At 44.5% G+C, this 22,020-nt stretch overlaps 1 protein-coding gene across 4 annotated transcripts in view; it reads left to right on the top strand.

Annotated features, from left to right (window-relative positions):
* The window catches only part of LOC124719965 (poly [ADP-ribose] polymerase tankyrase-1-like), a 106,559-nt gene that overhangs the window by 7,084 nt on the left and 77,455 nt on the right, over positions 1 to 22,020 (top strand). For 3 of the 4 annotated variants that reach the window (XM_047245183.1, XM_047245180.1, XM_047245179.1), the window contains exon 1: positions 1,504 to 1,672. The exons of the other annotated variant lie outside the window; for it this stretch is intronic. In XM_047245183.1, the coding sequence (XP_047101139.1) occupies positions 1,519 to 1,672 (154 nt within the window). In that variant the 5' untranslated portion in view covers positions 1,504 to 1,518. Of the gene's footprint in view, positions 1 to 1,503; positions 1,673 to 22,020 lie in introns of those variants that run through there. 4 annotated transcript variants of the gene reach the window in all.

Raw genomic sequence — 22,020 nt, 5'->3', positions numbered from 1 at the left:
AGAGTTGTGGTCGTAACACTGCAGTCTAAACCCAGCAGAATTGATATGGAGCCAAGTTAAGGGATTTGTCGCGAGAAATAACAAGACACTACGCTGTCAAACGTACTGCAACTAATGCGCGAAGCTTTGTGACACGCCACTGCCAAACGATGGCGAACTGCAGAACAGCACGTCACGAAAGAGGAGGAGGAGGAGGAGGAAATGTGGACATTTTTGTGGCTTGGGGGTTCTGTCTCTGATAGACTCGTTATCAACCTAGCTGTACTGAAGTGTGTTCAGCGGTGGCCGATGTGGTAGGAGTTCAGAGATTACCAGACAACTGACTCCGATACCTTCAGTGGCTTACGTATTTTACTACATTGCGCTGCTACAGTGCGCTTTTACGCCACACACAGCTCATGTAGAAAAATTACCCTCGTTAGTCACGAATTTTCATCACTTCTGCTTTTAATTAAAATACTATGTTCGCTAATGTCGATGGCATGTTATACTTTCCGTCCGGTCACCTGAGGAGAAATTCACCCGAGTTTCAGCATATATTATTTCCTTCTGTTTAAAAATTCACATCCAAAGCTGTGTTGTCCTCTGCTCGTCTCTTTCTACGCCTGAACCGCCACTGCTCACACCAGTGCACGTTAGCTGGACCACTTGCCCGGCCAGCGCTGTCAGAGCCAAACGCGCCGGTAAAGCTGTTGCCCCGTATTACAGCACAAGTCGATAGGCACAGCATAAAACGAACCCTCATCATCGTACTTGATTGCACTTCTGACCGCTTGGTTTCCGCTCCACCTGAAACTAAATCTAATGAGGTTCCAGCAAACGCGGAAGAGTACATAGTGTAATGTTTACATGAAGTTTATTGTGATGAACGGACTATAGTCCGATGTCCACATTTGCAATACATTCAACGCACTTTGCCGTATATATCATGCCTTCCAATTTAAAATCTAACACTGCTAGGGCACAACGATGTGCCGTAAAACAAGACTCCCCACCGAGTGTCCTAGCAACGCCACACACTGGCTTCGACCTGTGCCGTAGTTTCACGGGACTCTCTCTACTCCCAGTACAGAGGCAGAACACAACACTGACCTTTGTTTCCCTCCCACGTCGTTGCTTGGAAGGCAGGGTGTGCTGACACGTTTCTGCAGCTGCGACTGAAAGGGCAGTTTGTGATTTGGTGAAGTGTATGAATGTGCTGTGATGGAAACAAACTAAATAGTCCTTGTTACTACACGTATTTTACGCGTACTGCATTTTGATTAGTGGTTTATCCGGCACCTTCGTCCTCGGTCAAAGAAGATGGGCAGCGGTAGCAACAGGTGCGGTATTTTCTTATTCCTAGTGTGGACACATCTCGTAGAGTACTGGTCCGTATTTTCTTTCACGAAATTCGTGCAGCAAGAATCGTCATGTGCTGTTAAATGTGCATTCAGTCTGCGTGCAGTGCCGACACAGACGTAGACGCCCTGCTGCAGCCGTTCCCTCGCCTGCCGCGCGAGCTGGCAACGCTGCCCCATGACGTCAGCGCTGGGGGTGGGGGGTGGGCAGCCGGCTGTGTGCGCGGTCCAGTTGAGACGCAGCAGCCTGGAGGGAAGCAGCGTGCGACGTTGTCCTGCCTACCGAGACATAGCTTGTGTATCTTGTGTCTGCACGGGAATACCTCAGAAAGGTAAGGCAGGAATTTATGGGAGCGGCGGATGTTCTGCACGCTTTTGTGTGGTTTTTGTCGCGTATCTCACTTACTGCTCTTGTCTAATACTTTGTCTTACTTTGAAAAATTACGGCCGCTACGAACAAAGGGGTGGCTAACAGTGTGTTAAATTACCGTTTTGACTGTTCAGTGATTCATTGGTCGTTACTTATGGCCTTGCTCCAGTCTGGGAAAACTTGAGCGAGAATATCTTAGAACGAATGGAAAATAACGCTACATTCAGTCGGCTAGTGTTCCGATCTGCCACTGTCGATTTCCCCAGAATTCACGTAGCACAGGTATTTAAAATGAAAACCTCGCGTTCTTAAGTTCGTAAGACGCAATTTTACGAAAACCATCAAACGCAGAACTTTGGAGTAAGCGAGTTTTAATGCGACAAGGCGTGTAGCGGCTTGCAGGCGTGGCAGAAATTTATTTTTTAATGTTTCGCGTAATGTGGCCGAATTCAGACATCTAAAATGTCGTGATTCGGAAGTATAATCTTAAATTACGGCTTTCACACAGTAAGAGAAGTACCGCAGTTGGAAACATTGCGCGTCGCGAGGTAACGTGACTAAGGGCGCTGAAATACGCGGATCTTTAGTCAGACAGTATTTCAGAATGAGGGCAGTTACCGACTTCCAAGAAACTGCACGCGAGACTACAAAAAGTGGAGAGATTTTTCCGCTACCCCCCCCCCCCCCCCCCCTACCCGGCCACAAAACAGGCGACCATTTGCGTAGTAGTTGGCAAATTCTTCAGAATTTATCGTAATGTTTGTGCTTCACGAAATAAACATTTCGTATTTTTTATCGCTCTGTCACGTCTCCTCGTTTGTGATTTGCTGATGAAATTTTTTTAGCACTCTGCAACGCTGCATCGCTTTGTTTGGCTGTTCTCGTGTTACCATTTGCCTGATGAGAGAGCCCGGTGTGTCGACAAAGCGACGCGTCAGCCATCAGTGAGGCGCGCCGTGTTCTGTGCGGCCTGCGCTTCAGTCGTGTATTATGTGAGGGAGGAGTGAATGTCGGTGATTCTGACGCCGTCACTTACCAGCTTCTTCATTTCACGTTCAAATTACACGATTAAAGTGCAGTGTAGATTTCTATGTGCAGGCACTAATGGCGGCAGAACCTAGATTTAATTTGTGCCATTTCCAGTGCGACAGTTGCGAGAATCGAGGTAGATTTGTTGTTAGTTTCCGTCAGAGGGCTGAATCACGTCAAAATTATAACGTTTGTGGGGGCATTTGCTAACTATGTTTGACAGAAACCTACAGTAAACATTATTTCGTTTAGCCAGATACTGTTACAGAAGCCTCACCCGTTATTGATGGTAAGTCACAGTTTCATAATCATGGGTGGTCACTGATGTCGCATTTACAGACCCTTTGGCATGACAAAGTACTGAAGACGACCCGTCTTGAAGAGTTCAGAAATGCCATGTGTCAGTCAGACTGCACATCGTCGTAAAACGCAAATTTGAATACCAAAACCATAAAATTGACAATTTTATCGTCGTAGACAGGTAGATCAACACGATGACTGTTTAGCGTGCTCCTCTTATCCAATGGCAGCACAGAACGCGTGACGTCACGGAAAAGTGACTGTCGTCACACGTGAGGGACACGATGATTTGATAAAAGTTGCACGAATTTTATGTATAAAAAGCAACCCGGAATCAGTGCTGTAAATGCCCTTCACTTCTGTGACATGGAACTGTGTGTGGTGATTTTCGTATTTGTACTCACAAAATATACAACGCAATTGATGCACGCCGTATTAAAGACCTGTTCAAAACGTATAGATAAGATTTGCTGAATTGTAGAAAATTGTGGCGTTCACGGATGGACAGTAGCGGCAGCCAAAACAGTTTCCTAAAAAGGCCTCCATTTAATCGCGATTGTGTGGAATCAGCTCTTTAGCTCGCACACAGATATCCAATAATAATGGAGTAAGGTCACTCGTGACTTGGGAATGTGCACAGTGTTTCCGGGTGCTTTCAATTCATTAGGTGTTCTGTCCACCAGTAAAATATGTGATAGCTGCATAAAATTTCTCACTGTGGTGTCTCACATGATACTTCGGCCGGCAGTAAACGTGACTCAACGTGGAGACCGTGGCGAGGTGTCGCCCTGACACGCGGCTGAGGGTAACCTGCGTGCAGGAGGAACCGTGCTGTACCGGTGTGCGGACATTCGCCACGATTTTAGCTGCTCCGAAGGGTTGGGTCACTTGTCTCCCCCCCCCCTCCTCCTCCCCCTCACCCGCCGCGTAGTAAAGCTACTCACTGAGCCTTTCCGCCGATTTACTTAAAATAGGACCAGAATCTCTTTGGATTTCGCGCCACATTTCTAGAGATACTTTCGTTGTGGAAACTATTAAATGCATCTTGCATTGAAATTCGCACCAAATTTCGAGCCTCAGTAAAACTTCACCAATCTTGGAGATTTTGCGTTCGTCTAAATTATACTTGCCTTTTTCGGTGCTCCGGCGGCAGCTTTCTGTCGTGTTTTGTGTACCATGGGGTATCAGTTCCGTCTCTTATTAATTTATTTGGTACGAATCTCTCGAGTGCTGTTGATAACATTTCTTTGAACTTTAAGCCTCATATTGTCTTCACTTACATAGTTTGCAAGGATTGGGGAGTGTCTCTTAGAAAGAAGTCTACCGAATTTTTAGCAGCTTTTATAAATAGATATATTTCGCGTTTAGTTTTGGTGAATTTCTTTGTTATGGACTTGATCCTCGCTACGACTGTGTTCACTAATCCCTGTATCGGTCGTGATTATTTGTGGCTAAGAGGTCAAGTGTGTTTTCGTAACCATTTCCAATATGAATGGTCTCGTGAAGTAATTGTTCAAAATAATTTAGAGAGACCATTTAGAACAATTACAGAAGTTGTTTTGTATAGGGTCTGAAAATGAACTTTTGACAACATATGGAAGGTAGATTGAAGTCGCTACCAACTATAATTGTATGAGTAGCGTACCTCTTTGTGATGAGGCTCAAGTTGTCTTTGAACTGTCCAGCAACTGTTTCATATGAGACCGGGGGTCGGTAAAAGGAGCCAGTTATTAATTTATTCAGGTTGTCGAATATAACCGCTGCCCACCCTAAGTGACAGGAACTATCTGCTTCAATGTCACTTGTGAGTTGGAACAGGCATTACATTATTTTTGCTTACGTTGTGCTTCTTGTTTCTGCTCTAGTGTAGATCATTACAATTAAGGTTTTTCCCTCCAAAACCTAGGATGTTTTCTCTGTGACTCTGTAAATACCAGAGCTAAACAATGTAGAACAACGTACGTTAAAAGCATAGCATTCTGTATTACTACAGTTCTTTATTTCTAACATTTTTCAAAATGTACGTAGACTTTAGATGACATGTCATCATAGAAGTTCTTATGTCTATTTAGTAGCGTATTTTCAGTCATGTTTTGAACATTGTCCCGCTACACTTTATTAACTAATGTTTCGCCGCAAGAGATACCGGATTTTAGAGAGTAAATTAATATGGAGTATGTCGTTCTTGTTGTCAAACGTTCACATACCCATTTCTTCTTTCCTTATTGTCTTTTGGGCATGCAGTTGTAGTAATTAAAGTAGGCACATTGCAGTGACCAAAAAGAAATGATTAGCGTACATTCGCACTCCCTTTTACATCTTTCCGTTCTTGTTGTTCCCATGGCAATAGACTGTTTCTATCTCAATAAGTAAGCGTGAAAGGAAGCTACCGTACAGACAAAAAAAAAATGGTTCAAATGGCTCTGAGCACTATGGGACTTAACATCTGTGGTCATCAGTCCCCTAGAACTTGGAACTAATTAAACCTAACTAAGCTAAGGACATCACACACATCCATGCCCGAGGCAGGATTCGAACCTGCGACTGTACCGGTCACGCGGTTCCAGACTGGAGCGCCTTTAACCGCACGGCCACACCGGCCGGCCCGTACAGATAGAGGGATCTGTATTTATACTTGGCACAACTAATCACATACCGACTTAGTCGTCGGTATTGCTTTCGTTTCCCAAATGTTGTAAATGTTTCGATTTCGGAGAAGCAGCTCTGTATTTCCCCCTTACGTACTGGTTGCATCGAGTAAGATGGGAAGACGCCGGTTTGAAAGCGGACAGAAGTAGTACGAGGAAGGGCGTCCCTAACCTGAGGGATCGCTAGTCAAGCTACCTGGCGAAGGGGCAAGTGTGGCAAATGTCCGGCGTGGAAAATGTCCGTCATTCGCTGTACCACTGTGTGCTTGTAATCTGAAGTTGAGCCACTCACAGAGGTCCATCGTGGGCTGTAACTGCTGTATGGCGGCGAAACTTGGTATGCTAATGCGCCCTTGCGGAACCGATTTACACTGGAAAGAAATGTTCCCATATCTAATGGATTGCGAACGGAATGTGGACAGGAAGGGACAAACAAGTGAGAAAGGCAGAATGTCGATATTATTAACCGCCACTTGCAGAACTTGTTCAGTGTGAGCACCGGAGACTCCCGCGAGGTGTTGCACAGTGACAGATTCGCACCTGCTAACCAACATTGGAATTGATTTCCTCCGGCGCCAACTGGTTTCGCGTTAACGCATTAGCACGTCTACAGTGTTTCGCTGCCTTACCATACTCACAGACCACAGTGGACTTCGGTCAGTAGCTGCATTTTACTTACGAGCACCTGGTACTTGAATGTCTCAGACGGAGAAAAAAAAACGGTTCGCGAAAATTTCGCTGTCGCCTTGGTGGTCCATTTGGTGATAGACCATTCAGTAGTTAATCAGTTAAAAAAATCTGCAGTTTTCTCAGACTTCCGTCGTGTGTTTAACTTTTCTCAAAGCATCAAGGCTCTGCAAGTAGCCGTATTTCCAGTACAGGCGGCTGCCTAACCTGGAGCAGCTCGCAGCTGCTGATGGCGGCCGTCGACATTGACCCGTGGCGCAATGGTGTGCTGCGTGACGTCACACACACTCACGGATACAGCAGAACGCGTGGCTGCTATATTATTTTCTGTAAAGTGTTGTGGTGGAAAAGTGATCCGTTGCTTGGCCAGAGTTCTGGTACAGGTTGTCAGGTTACAGTATGGTTGTCAGTCAGCGGAGCCAAAGAAATGGAATGTTACAGTAACAATTTTTGTGTGGCACGTATTTCGCGCATGTTAGCTTTCTAAGAGTGTCGTATGTCCGTTTTGGTGACGCACAGTAGGAATCGGCAGGTTCGGTGCTGGGCGCCGCTTGCCCCCGGTGTGGGGGCAGGTCAGGTCCACACCTGTGCAGCCGGCCGGCCAGCCGACACGTGAGCACGGCAGACAGCGGCAGCCAACACTGTCCGGACGGGCGCAGACCGCGCTCTCTGCCGTCCACGGTGTTTTTTTGTCTGTTTTTTGTACTGCGTCTCACTGTTACGTTCCTGTGTTTCGCGCCCTTTCAAATTTTCGCAAGCCCATTGGCCGAGTGGTCTAAAGAGAAACAAAATGGCTCTGAAGATCATCGTGCATACATACCTGTGACGCGAGTTCTCGGTAACATCCAGTATGGCCTCTACTTTGTGTAGTCAGTGATGGAGTGGCCTTCTGCTAATATTTCAAGTTCATTTGAGACAGCCACAGCGCAATGAAACCCTATTTTAATCGCTAAATTTTCGAAAATAAACATTTAGAGAAATAGGGCTGTAGTAGAATTATAAACATTATAACTTCAATATAGGAGCCAACCGCAATTACGACACACACACACACACAGTTTAATTACACAAACCCGTGACCAGTTTCAGATTTTCAAGCATCCATTGTTAAGTGCTTTTGCAAGCTGATCAGTACTTGCGTTAACCGCCTACGGCCAATCCAGCGATGCGAAATTTCGTCGTTTAGGTAGCAACAAACATCGATGCTCCCTGAAGGAATGAGTAGTCGAAACAACCACAACTGCAACATATCGAGATAAGATGTACCCGCCACAGTTGTCTCACAGTATTAAAACGGCCCATTCAGCTTCGCCTGTCACACAGCCCAGGATACATTAACCCTCGGCGAATCTCCTTCATGCGCCGAAATTACGTGAGGTTTTTCAGTACGGCACACTCTCACATTGCGGAGATAAACTTTCTCAGTAAAGTGTTAGTTGCTTTGTCGCTGAATATCAGCGTGGGGGCGAAATGTCCATCCTCAATTGATCCCTGCAATGTGGCGCAAATCTGAAGGCGCCTGCCGTAACAGTCCGCTTTTAATTGTTATAACGGATCCAGACGGTACGGTTTGGAGTGTAACCGCCGACGCACTGTCTTCCACACACTTTGCTGCGGTGTTCCAGAGTTCGTGGCTTCTGCGTGCTGTTGACTTGTGTGGACCGCGTACAAAAATCTCGTTCAGCCCCCACCCCCTTACACGGTTTTTTGCAGCTGCCACATTTGGTCAAATACCTCGCATGTTCCAACACACGAAAAGTCTTCCCTTGCCTTGTCGGCATTTTGGCAAGGCGCTGAATTCGTAATGGCATGCAATCATATTCGTACACTTAACTTCGGAAAAATTCGAATTCTGGAAACGAGTGAATCGTTGTTGGTAGCCCTGTGTTTGGCCTTTTACCTGTCGTCTTTAGTTTCTGCACCAGTACGGTGCTGAGCAGCCCAACTCGTGGTCTCGGTCCCCTTGCTCATTTTACACAGGGCCAGGAAGTCTTTAAATTCTTAGTCAGTCTGGTTGACAATATTGCATTTACGAATTATTTCAATAACGTACGTAATATCTGTACACGTAATGTGTCTCCAGGAACACGTGTGAAATGTTAACCATCAAAGTACTTCTGTGCCCTTACAATTAATCACTGCAGCGCCTAATATTTAATTCACAGAATCTGGTACTTTCTGAACACGCTTGGTTACACTTCACGTGCTGACTTTAATCCCAGTACATACACTGTGTACCTTAGTGTCGGGAATCTTTCCGTAAGCAGCGAAAGATAATGTACGTAAATGAAGAGTATGTGTCTACTTATATTGCACCCATATTACTCCTCTCTGGTACACAATTTAATTATGTACGTACATGTTACCGATGCAGTTCCGCGTGTAACTGACGTATACAAAGACGCAGGTATCGTTAATACGTCGAGTGTAAGTGTTTGAATTCTAAAATTGGATGTAGAAGTTCGTTATGTGGAGAGCCAAGTACGGAAAACCACTGCACCAGTGGCTTTATTCTTCTTTCAAAATAATGCTGAGAAATTTATACACAAGTGCTTTCTAACGCGTAAATACCTAGTGTATGGTGAGCTGTCAGTGTTGCTGTTCATTAACTTGTAATTCACACCCTACCTACCCTTACTTAATTTATAGTATCACTGAAGCGCCGTTCCTTTCCGCACGTAAAACTGCGATTACAAGTTACGAAATGCCACAGTAGGTGAAGTAACGCCCTCTATAAAGCACTGCAGGACCTTTGCTTGTCTCTTGAGTTGCACAGCTGATACAATGAATTTTCGTTACCACTCACGAATAATTCCGTCTCTCGTTTATTGACGATTAAAATGCTTAATACTTGGTCATATCTGCTGATACCAAATGTCGTTCTCCTTACTGTTTATCTAAATATGCCCCCGACCTTCGTGCCTTCTTTCTTCTGTCGTGTAAATTTTGCCAACTCCAAGGAAACAAGACGACCGGCAAGTCAGGGATTTCAGTCCCCTTATCTGTCAGTTTCAAACAGCTGTTTCTCTTTCTTTTTCTCCTACAGAAATTAGTATTGCGTATTTCTTTACACTTATTGCGTGTACAAATAATTTCCTCTTTTTAGTTATTTACATAAAAATATGCGAATAATCGTTACCACCTAGATGAACATAAAACATGAAAATTATATCCATGGACGGTTAGTCTCTAAATTGGCTAAAAGAGAATTACTACCATCTTTGTAGTCTCTTTCATGTAGGTGCTTTAAAAATATATTCATTACATGATGAACGGTGCAGTTTTTTATAAACTCACGCAAAGATTTATTAGCGTGACTTTTCTCGACCGAAATATTTGAGACAGGACTAAACAAAACGATGGCGTCAACTCTTGATAGATTTTGTGTGGTGATTCACAGTTCGCACCTTACTGTAGTTAGTTTCTTACTGTGCTTAGTTTGAAGCGTCAGAAATTAAACTTGGTATTTGAACCTAAAGTAAGTGCAGCTTGCGGGGATGACGTCATATAGCGATATTCTGCGCGGTTATATTGTAAGAATTCGTACCTGTAACTACGAGATTTAGAGGGATTTTTTCCTTGCTCTTTGTTCAATACAAAGCCACAAAATGGGGCACCAGTGCTCCGGTAGTGTAAAACCGAATACGGCGACCGGTCAGTCTCCTCTGCATCAGCGAATCAGAGCGCAGACAACAGCCACTTACTGGGAACTGTTGAAAGTGACCAGCCCTAATATATAAGGGTTACTGCAAGAAAAACAGCCGCCACAAAATAAGTTCTGGCCAGCGTACTCGGCGCAGCACAAGGGAACAGACAGGAAAAATTTAGGTTCCTCTTCCGCCCACGAATGGCGCGTGGGTAGAGTGATCTTCGGTAAGGCGTCTTTATTGGCCGCAGTTTCTAGATTTTTCTCGTCGTCGTGATTTCGCTGCAAGCCTGGAAGCTTCGAGGAGACGCGCTGGCGCTGCGGAACAGCGGTTTGTGGGCAGGAAGCGGGCGTCCGCGCAGTGCAGACAACTCCCGAGTCGCCAGTCCAGGGTCAGCGTGTGACGTCACGCGGCGAGGCTGGTGGAAACCGGCTGCAGTGGGAAACACAGTGGTAGGAAGAGGGGGGGGGGGGGGGGGGGCAGCAGCGAGACTGACGTCACGGCGCAGCGATGAACGGCTTCGGTGAACAAAGTACCTTCCTCCATATTCCGCAAAGTCGTGTGAGGTTTGAATCTGTAGGTGGTTACTTAGTTTTACTGCATGCCCCATCAAGACATTAATTTTGTGGTGCTTACGTTTAGATTTGATTCATACATGAGAAGTGTGTTGGAAAAGAGCACTATAACGTATTACGGTTATGCACATGAGGGTATACAGGTACATTAATGGCGGTGCATTTAGTGTGGTTCATATCGTTTGAAAGATGTTTCACGCTGATACGGAAAACACTGGGGCGTAAAATGTGTACGCCACAGGAAGAACGTTTCCTTCAGCTTGTATAAATCATACAGAAGTGTACATGTTGGCATAATTTGACAACAGTAATTGTATAAATTTTTCGTTCCTGTTTAGATATAGTAAAAGTTGTCTGTGGGCTGGCGCGGACACACACACACACACACACACACACACACACACACACACACACACACAGTTTCATGCAGCTCTCCATGCTACTCTATCCTGTGCAAGCTTCTTCATCTCCCAGTACCTACTGCAACCTACATCCTTCTGAATCTGCTTAGTGTATTCATCTCTTGGTGTCCCTGTACGATTTTTACCCTACACGCTGCCCTCCAACACTAAATTGGTGATACCTCGATGTCTCAGCACACTGGACTCGCATTCGGGAGGACGACGGTTCAATCCCGTCTCCGGCCATCCTGATTTAGGTTTTCCGTGATTTCCCTAAATCGCTTCAGGCAAATGCCGGGATGGTTCCTTTGAAAGGGCACGGCCGATTTCCTTCCCCATCCTTCCCTCACCCGAGCTTGCGCTCCGTCTCTAATGACCTCGTCATCGACGGGACGTTAAACACTAATATCCTCCATCCTCGATGTCTCAGAACATGTCCTACCAACTGATCCCTTCTTCTGGTCAAGTTCTGCCACAAACTTCTCTTCTCCCCAATACTATTCAATGCCTCCTCATTAGTTACGTGATCTACCCATCTAATCTTCAGCATTCTTCTGTAGCACCACATTTCGAAAGCTTCTGTTCTCTTCTTGTCCATACTGCTTATCATCCATGTTTCACTTCCATACATGGCTACACTCCATACAAATACTTTGACAAACGACTTCCTGACACTTAAAACTATACTCGATGTTAACAAATTTCTCTTCTTCAGAAACGCTCTCCTTGCCATTGCCAGTCTACATTTTATATCCTCTCTACTTCGACCATCATCAGTTATTTTGCTCCTTTACTACTTTAAGTGTCTCATTTCCTAATCCGATTCCCTCAGCATCACCTGACTTAATTCGACTACTTTCCATTATCCTTGTTTTGCTTTTGTTGATGTTCATCTTATATCCTCCCTTCAAGACACTGTCCATTCCATTAAACTGCTCTTCCATGTCCTTTGCTGTCTGTGACAGATTTACTACGTCATCGGCGAACCTCAAAGATTTTGTTTATTCTCCATGGATTTTAATACCTACTCCGAATTTTCCTTTTGTTTCCTTTACTGCTTGCTCAATATACAGATTGAATAACATTGGGGAGAGGCTACAACCCTGTCTCACTCCCTTCCCAACCACTGATTCCCTTTCAGGCCCCTCGACTCTTATAACTGCCATCTGATTTCTGTATAAATTGTAAATAGCCTTCCGCTCCCTGTATTTTACCCCTGCCACCTTTAGAATTTGAAAGAGAGTATACCAGCCAACATTGTCAAAGTCTTTCTGTAAGTCTACAAATGCTAGAACCGTAGGTTTGCCTTTTCTTAATCTAGCTTCTAAAATAAGTCATAAGGTCAGTATTGCCTCACATGTTCCAACATTTCTACGGAATCCAAACTGATCTTCCCCGAGGTTGGCTTCTACCAGTTTTTCCATTCGTCTGTAAAGAATTCGCGTTAGTATTTTGCAGCTGTGACTTATTAAACTGATAGTTCGGTAATTTTCACATGTCAACAGCTGCATTCTTTGGAATTGTAATTATTATATTCTTCTTGAAGTCTGACGGTATTTCGCCTGGCTCGTACATCTTGCTCACCAGATGGTAGAGTTTTGTCAGGACTGGCTCTCCCAAGGCCGTCAATCGTTATAATGGAATGTTGTCTACTCCCGGGGCCTTGTTTCGAGTTAGGTCTTTCAGTGCTCTGTCAAACTCTTCACGCAGTATTGTATCTCCCATTTCGTCTTCATCTACATTCTCTTCTATTTCCAGAATATTGTCCTCAAGTACGTATAGACCCTCTATATACTCCTTCCACCTTCCTGCTTTCACCTCTTTGCTTAGAACTGGGTTTCCACCTGAGCTGTTGATGTTCATACAAGTGGTTCTCTTTTCTCCAGAGGTCTCTTTAATTTTCCTGTAGGCAGTGTCTATCTTACCCCTCGTGAGATAAGCCTCTACATCCTTACATTTGTCCTCTAGCCATCCCTGCTTAGCCATTTTGCACTTCCTGTGGATCTCATTTTTGAGACATTTGTATTCCTTTTTGCCTGCTTCATTTACTGCATTTTTATATTTTCTCCTTTCATCAGTTCAATATTTCTTCTGTTACTCAAGGTTTTCCACTAACCCTCGTCTTTTTACCTGCTTGGTCCTCTGCTGCCTTCACTACTTCATCCCTCAGAGCTACCCATTCTTCTTCTACTGTATATCTTTCCCCCATTCCTGTCTTTGTTCCCTTATGCTCTCCCAGAAACTGTCTGCAACATCTGGTTTAGTCGGTTTATGCAGGTCCCATCTCCTTAAATTCCTACCTTTCTGCAGTTTCTTCAGTTTTAATCTATAGTTCATAACCAATAGCTTACGGTCAGAGTCCACAACTGCTCCTGGAAATGTCTTACAGTTTAAAACCTGGTTCCTAAGTCTCTGTCTTACCATTATATAATCTATCTGATACCTTCTAGTATCTCCAGGATTCTTCTATGTATACAACCTTCTTCATTTCAGTATTTTCACAATTTTATGTAACTAAGGCTGTGGTGAGTGAGAGACCTGCTGCGCTCCCCTGCACCTCGGTTAGACTGAGGCGAAGGCTGGATTAGCAGCAGGCGGATTCTCGAAGTTTTGTCGTGATGTTTTGCTTCGTGAAATCAAATATTGCATACTTCTCTTTCCATCTGTGACGTCACGTCTCCTGCTTTGAGATTAGCTGATGAAAGGGAAGCTATTAGACACACTTTTTTTGTACTATGCAACGCTGCAGTGCTTTGTTTTGGCTGTTCTCGTGTTAAAATTTGCGTGAGAAGTCCAAGGCGTGTTGACAAAGCAAAGCACAAGGGATATCTCCGAAACGCCTCGAGTTCTGTGTGGCTTTTTGTGCAAAAAATTTGCCGCAATCGTGCTTCGGCGTTAATAGCGTCCTTTGTTAGGAAAGAATGGACGACTGTGACGCTGTCACTCACAAACTTCTTTACTTGAGGTTCAAATGACACGATTAAAGAGCAGTGTAAATTTTCACGTCGAGCCTACAACGACGGTAGAATTGTCATTCCCAGTGCAATAACGGCAAGATTAGGCGTAGACTACTCTGTTATTAGTTTTCCTGAAGAGACTGAATGGCGTCAGAATTAAAACATTTGGGCACATATTTGCTACATATGTTCGATAGAAATCTATAGCAAATTTTTTTTAGCCCTCTAAGGCTTAACCGTTGATGGTCAGTCACTGTTTTGGAAACATGGGCAGCCGCTGACATTACATATCTTGAGACATACGCAAGACAAAAAGTAATGAAAATTACCCGTTTTGAAGAGTTCAGAAATGTCGTGTACAAGTTAAACTGCATATCGTCGTAATACGCAAGTGAGACTAACAGAAGTATTAAATACGAAATTATAGCTTCGCAAACAGGTAGATAAACCCAGCGACTGCCCAGTCTGCTCCCCACATCCAATCGTGGCAATATTCAGAACATGGTACCTCTACTTCAGCAAAAGCACCGTCCTCCGGGTTTTGTGCGTAAAACGTGCTTGGTGGTGCGTAGAGCTGGCCGCATCTTCGTCGTAAGTAGTTACAGAGTACACAGCAGCCAGGCGCCGCATTCTGCATATTTTCTGTATCACTTTTTAAAGGACTGGAATGTGGAAGAGAGAGAGAGTCGGAAACACGTTCTCCACAGTTCTTCGACAACGGGATAGGGGATAATAGCAAACCACCTTCTCAGGATTTAGTACCTTGAGACTATAGGGATCAATAAAATCGTGCCTTACGCAGAAGGCATCTCTCCTGCAAAAACATACGGCAGTTTGTGACCTATGACACAAGATTCACACGGTATTCTTAACTTACTTTTCTTCGGTTTGTTGCAAAATACTGTTTCGCACAACGCCACCATCAGGTATCCCGTCATTGGTTCCAAAGCCTCCATAGTGAACTCGTAATTTGCGTTTACTGTTGCAAGCAGCACCATGTTGCAGTAGCCATTGTAGTTACCACTCTCCAGGAGCAGGGAGGATAAACGCGCACGTGTTCGCCGTCGATATGATCGAGACATTTCGGAACTGTTTTGCATTGTAAATCCCTCCCTCTTGAGACCTTGGGAACTGTAACATAGGAAGGAAAAACACAGCTACATATAACGTCAACTTTTTTTAAATTTACAACCTACCTCCATGTGTTCATTTATCAAAGCATACAAAATTGCGGCACAAGTATCTGGCATAATTTTCGAGAGACCCAGTTGTGAAATAGCAACACTATGCTGCAGATGACGGTATGTAGGGCCAGTAGCTAAGTATCTTAATGTTGGTGCTGATTTCTCATGCGGTGCCGCAGCTCTCCCCATCTGTGTCTCCTGTCTTTGTAGTAAAGGGCTCACGAAGGGGGAGCAAGTGCTGGTAAGTTTCTCCATCCATTCTTAGGTAATTTGAGAGACTCTCCTCTCTTCTTTGCAGCCATTTCTTCGTCGAAAATTTTGGTGTCCTCCTCCTCTTCTTGCTCGAGCAGCAGTATAGTTTCAGAACCGGAAGTGCGTACAGCGACAGCCAAACGACGTCGCCGTCCACCCTGCCCCGCTCCACACAGCAGGCTGACAGTCGGTGCGCGAGCAGCCGCGGTCGAGCGGTTGTGCCACCGAAAATCCGCGCGTTTTCTGCCGGGAGAAAGTGTCCTGTGGAACAGCGGTTCGTACGAACGATTTACCCGCGGCGGGAAATGCGCGCGCTCCCGCCTACGCCCTAACAGCTTCCCCTGCGGTAAAACGCCGTTTCGCATAGCGCCGACGGGGAAACTGCCCGGGACGCTGAGCGCAGAGACGTGCTGAGGGAGGGAGGGAGGGAGAGAGGGAGTGGGAGCCGCTCGACGCCCTCAGGAGTGGAGGGACGGCAGTCGGGCTGGCAGAGGCCGAACCACGCAGTGGGGTGGCGAGTGCCAGTTTGTTCAGCCCTTCCAGGCGAATTGCGCTGCTGAACTCACGGATAGTAATATTCCCGTGTCACGACAGGGTGGCGAGCGAGAATGTTACCGGATCGCTGCTGAACGGCTGTTTCTGAGACACTCGCCATTGGCCAATCTCTCTTCTCAGAGTGCGTGTGTCCGTGACGTCCACAAATGCGCCAATACAGTAATGACAGTGGCACGTAAAGTGCCCTCCGCCACACACCGTTGGGTGGCTTGCGGAGTATAAATGTAGATGTAGAATACTTTGTCAGTTGTCAGTTTATTGTATGATTATATGATAGCAGAACAAACACTGGTAGCAGTTACTTCTGTAAAATATCTGGGAGTATGCGTGCGGAACGATTTGAAGTGGAATGATCATATAAAATTAATTGTTGGTAAGGCGGGTACCAGGTTGAGATTCATTGGGAGAGTCCTTAGAAAATGTAGTCCATCAACAAAGTAGGTGGCTTACAAAACACTCGTTCGACCTGTACTTGAGTATTGCGCATCAGTGTGGGATCCGTACCAGATCGGGTTGACGGAGGAGATAGAGAAGATCCAAAGAAGAGCGGCGCGTTTTGTCACAGGGTTATTTGGTAACCGTGATAGCGTTACGGAGATGTTTAACAAACTCAAGTGGCAGACTCTGCAAGAGAGGCGCTCTGCATCGCGGTGTAGCTTGCTCGCCAGGTTTCGAGAAAGTGCGTTTCTGGATGAGGTATCGAATATATTTTCCCCCCTACTTATACCTCCCGAGGAGATCACGAATGTAAAATTAGAGAGATTAGAGCGCGCACGGAGGCTTTCAGACAGTCGTTCTTCCCGCGAACCATACACGACTGGAACATGAAAGGGAGGTAATGACAGTGGCGCGTAAAGTGCCCTCCGCCACACACCGTTGGGTGGCTTGCGGAGTATAAATGTAGATGTAGAATACTTTGTCAGTTGATTTTGATTCATATATTCTGTTAGGAAAACATTATATCATCTCTTCTTCATTAGCGTTCATATATAAGCAACTTACTTTCTGGAGTTGAGGTTTAAGAGTGCCGTTGGCGGCTGCTCCACACGTGGTACACCTTCGGTCGTACAGGGCGGCGCGAGGCACACACAGACTGTTTCTGCAGCGTCGCGGCGTATCCCCAGTCCAGACCAAACGCTGCCGAAGCTGCCGACACAGGCTGCTTGTAACACTGCAACCGGTTGTACGTAGCGTGTGCAATCAGATACAAAATTTGGTATATTACGTACTATGCCCCAAAAGAGCAAATAGTCCTGTCCCGGAAAAGCCACGTATAACACTTCTGTCAAATACACCTACTGTTATACCATAACCTCAAAACTGGACGCAGTTCGTATGATGAAATTATTTTTATTCACGCAATTATAGTATAAAGCAGAAGAGCAGTGTTACCTTCTGACAGGAATTTTGTTATGTTGACCGTGTTGTACCTAACGGAGGTGGTTTATCGGAAGTGAAACACAAAAGTACGTAAATATTTAAACAGTAACAAACAATATCTTACCGATCTACACTGTTCAAAGAATAAAGAAAACGGTCTATACTTCGCCACACGTGACTGCAATGAACTCTGGAACCTGAATACAGCATGTTCACGTTAAGGCTGGAGCTACCAAATCAGAACAAACTATTTGCACAAATATAACAGATAACAAAACACACTATTACCTTGAAGACTTAGTGCTCTCAATATCGTTACTACTAATATTCACTGTAGAATCATAAATTGGACATAGGTTTAATATTACTTTTCAAACAAACTCCTATCCGACATGAAATATGGATATGGTCCACAGCAAATTTAGTTACTCTGCGTAGATTAAGTCTTTCGCTACTAAGCACCTTTCTACTTAAAATGAAAATTAAATGGAATTAACTAACAGATTACTCCTCACTGTCTTTTGAACAAAGAAATTGTTTTAATAGATAGTGGACTTTCTATGAATCGTTATCTAGCATGAGCACAATAGACAAACTGTTGCTCCTGTTACACCATTAATGGTCACTTTCAATACACAAGAGGAACCCAATATTGTACAGAATTTCACTTGAATAGCAAGAATAGTAGAAACTACTTTGAGTGCATACTAAACACAATTTCAATACACTAAAGAAACAAGGCCTTAACAAGTATGAACATGTAAACCTCCAATAGTATTACTTCTCAACTCTTACTGCAGTAGAACACAACTCGATGTGGTTATAAGACAATAGCTCGCCTTTGATTTTCAACAGACTGCACTGTCATCATTTACTAAGCAAACTTCATAAGCCTCAGTTTTGAGGACTTTCACTTTAGAAGTTGGCAATAAAATTTTAATAAGCAGTTTTAATAGAGAAATTATTTTCAGCAAGCATTATTTACTATATTACTCAGTTCTGCTCAAACACTGAGCTTTAATGTTCTTTCAATAAAGACACTCGGTAATCACTTTAGCATGGGAAGGACCCTAAGTGGTTGTGTGACTAAGGATAAAAAAATCAAGGTAGGTATAAGAGTTAGAGTATAAGTCCACACTAAAACATCCAATGAGCTGATCCTTCACCATACACTTCTACTATTCCTTGGTTCCTTTTCAGTGGCTGCGCAATGTGGTGGCGATTGCATGTAGGTAGGTGGATTTGCAGGTAGAACTGCTGGACTCTGTCATTTCTTGGTGGCGATGATAGATATCAATTCAAGAATAGTTCCAGCTCTTTATCCACCCATCCGAGGCATTGGAAAGCGCCACGGAAAGCCTCTCTCGGTACCAGCACAGTACACAACTTTTACGTGAGCAGTTGACAGTTTGGTAGCTCGGCCCCGACTGACTCTTGGTTCCACCTTTCTGTCCATGCCCACCACGTTTAGCGCGTGCTACAAAGTTCCGTTCCCGAGGGGAACCACAACACTTTTTGCATATGAAATAACTTAAGAACCCTAAGTGAGGGTCAGCAGTTTACGTAACAGCAAAAAAACGTTTAAAAAAAAACAGAACATTAGCATATATTGACATTTCTACAAAAAATTATTTAAACAAAATTACAATTATATACATTAAGTTTCGTCTCCCTCCGAAGGAGACAAAGAATTTAAATGATAGATACACTACATTGCATAGAATCAAACCATGACATCAGAGTTTTTACAAAGAAAGGACTATACAATTTTGCCATCGATTCAATCAAACATCATTTACAGAAACTCAACGATGTGACATTAAATGAAACAAAAGGCAAAATGAATCAGTAGAGCATTAGAGCTACGGTGTCACATGCTGCATATCGGCGGGCACATTTCTCTGTACGACATGCAGCCCGTCTTGTTCTCTCTAGTGTGTTAACTTTATTCACAAAAACGTGATTCCTGTTTTCGGCAGTTACATGCAGACATCAGTTTAAATACGTACAAGCAGAGACGAATTTCAAAATTATCGACATGTGCTGTGTTTTACCTGTAAGGAAGACGCCGTTTTCACATCGTTTAAGTGACATTAGAAGACATCAATGTGTACGACACTGCCCTGCTGACGTCATTCACGAGTGCAGTTTGCTACTAAGCTCGGAATGGAAATGAAATCTGCGTCCTTCTGTGCAAGGAATGAGAGTTGAAACTACCGCTCGCGAAGCAGACAGCGTAATTTCGAAGTAGAGACAAATCATTATCGAAGTATAAGTGGGCCACGTCACAGATGTATGCGCTTGTTCGCGCCCTCACAAGACTGCTGTGGGAAATCTTAACCCAATAGTCTCCGTCTCCGTCAATGCACGATAGTTCCAACTGCATATTCCAGTGTATTCAACTAGATCCTTAATCGAGCTAAAGTAACGCCTAGATATTCTGAAACAAATAGAACTCGATGGTTACAATGGCTGTGTCAATACCATCTCTGTATCACATTACACTGCCCTTGGGAGATGCATACACTCTCGTCTCACGATTACAGCTGCGTAAATAAAGCGAAATGGATTCGCATTTCACGAATCTGGATTTACGTGAGCCGTTTGTGGCACATGGAAGTTTGTGCGGGATTCGGGTTCGAGTCCCGCTCCGGCAAAACGTTTAATGTTTCGCAAATAGCGGTCGTCAATTCGGATTCGCGAAATGGGAATAAATTTCACAATAAATGTAAAACTCTTTCCAAGCTAGATGAACCACAGATCGGTGGTAACGTTTCTACTGAGGTTATGTTTCTCACACGCAAACAGATTGTCTATCGGAAAAACATCACAAATTGCAGTTTTGTAAGCTTTTTTATTGTGTCAGATGTGACGCTTGCATATCTTCCGTGTAAAGGAGGTAACAGAATGAACCGTGAACGCTGCAGGGTTGCGTATACTGTTGTAAAACTTGTTGACATTTTAATTTCGTGACGCACGACAGATGAAGCTTGCGTATCTGGACATGTTTAAAGTTGTGTCGTAAGGCGTGGGCGGCTAGCTCAGCTGGCAAGAGTGAAGGTTCCGCGCTGGAAGCCTCTTTCGGGGCACAAACGACACAACTCGGGTGCGGCTGGCGTCCTGTTGACAGACAGGCGCGGAAGTAAACACTGTGTCTGCAAGCCTGGACACTGGGGAGGCACACAGCACAGCCGCCGGGAGAGAGCGGTCTGCCGCCGGTGGAGACATCTGCGTCCGCTGCGGCCAGCCCGGGCTGCACAGAGGCCGGGACTTCCCCGAGCAGCTGACGCAGTGCGGCCACACCCGCGGAAAAGTACTGGCAGTAGTGGGGAAGGGGAATGTGCGGCAGACAAGGCGGCGCGCCGGCGGAGCGCAGAAAGGCCCTGGTGCTGCAAGTACCCTCCACCACACACCGTAAAGCGGCTGGAAGTAGGTTACTTTCTCCTTTTGGATCACACCCCAGCTGTGCCGTGGGATTAGAATTTTCTCAGGTACTTGGCAAACTGAGTTATGACATGGAAGTTGTATGCTTTGGGTTTTCCGCAATTTTGTGATTAAACTGCCCTTAATCCACTCACTCGGCTCGTACTGCTTCAGAGCGCAATTTCCAATTATTTTACACCTTGTCCATAATTCCTTCACGTCCATCACATCGAAATTAAATGATGCCTATTCATTGTCTTAAGATACTAATACCTGCTTATCTACTATATCCATCATAGATATTCTCCTAGGCTTCGTGAAGCATGTATTAGCTTCAGTAACCATCGTCCCTACGTTGAAACAGAGATCATCAATTCCTGTCCATGTAGTTACAATATCTATGAAGTCAGGTCACTTTGTAGTTTCATCGTCTAAAACATTCCCAATGTGTGTGGGTTCCCGAAATAGCGGCTCAAGACAGTTCTCAGAAAAACCGCAGTAGCACTTTCTCGTGCGATTCCACTTGGTTTTCTATCACATGGTCGCATCTTTCGATATCTGCTATTTTGACGTTTGTGCGATTATTAAAGGCGGAACTACGGACCAATATTCGTCAGTGAAACAGTTTTGGAAAAGGACGTTTAGTATTTGGGGCTTTTCTCTGTAATCCAAGTTTTTGAGGTTTTCTGAGGAATTGGAAGAGCAGTTAAACGTAATGGACAGTGTCGTGGAGGAAGATACAAGATCATCAACAAAAGCGATATAATGTAGCCAGATTATATTAGGCGATTCTGACGAAATTAGATTAGGAAAAGAGACGCTAAAAGTAGTAGGTGACCTTTGCTAGTTATGCTTAACTGATGGTAGACACAGTAGAGAAGATATAAAATGCACACTGGTAAGGGCGAGAAAAGCGTTTCCGAAAAAGAGAAATGTTTAAAATTCGAGTATAAATTTAAATATTAAGAAGTCTTTCCTGACAGTATTAGTGTGTAGCCTTTTCTGGAAGTGAAATGTCGACGATAAAAAATTCAGACAGGAAAGGAACAAAGGTTTTAGATTGCAGTGCTACAGAAGAATGCACAAGAATTGATGTGTAGATCACGTAAGTAATGAGATACTGAATAGAATTGCCGCGCAAAGAAATTTGTGACACAACCTGACTAGAAGAAGGCATCAGTTGACAGGACACATTCTCAGACAGCAAGGATCCCCAACTTAGTAGTGGAGGGAAGTGTAAAAACGGGGGTTGGAGTGGACAGATGTTTTCGA

The sequence above is a fragment of the Schistocerca piceifrons genome, chromosome 11, assembly GCF_021461385.2.
Source record: "Schistocerca piceifrons isolate TAMUIC-IGC-003096 chromosome 11, iqSchPice1.1, whole genome shotgun sequence".
NCBI classification, from domain to species: domain Eukaryota; kingdom Metazoa; phylum Arthropoda; class Insecta; order Orthoptera; family Acrididae; genus Schistocerca; species Schistocerca piceifrons.
This window is presented reverse-complemented; position numbering and strand designations above follow the sequence as displayed.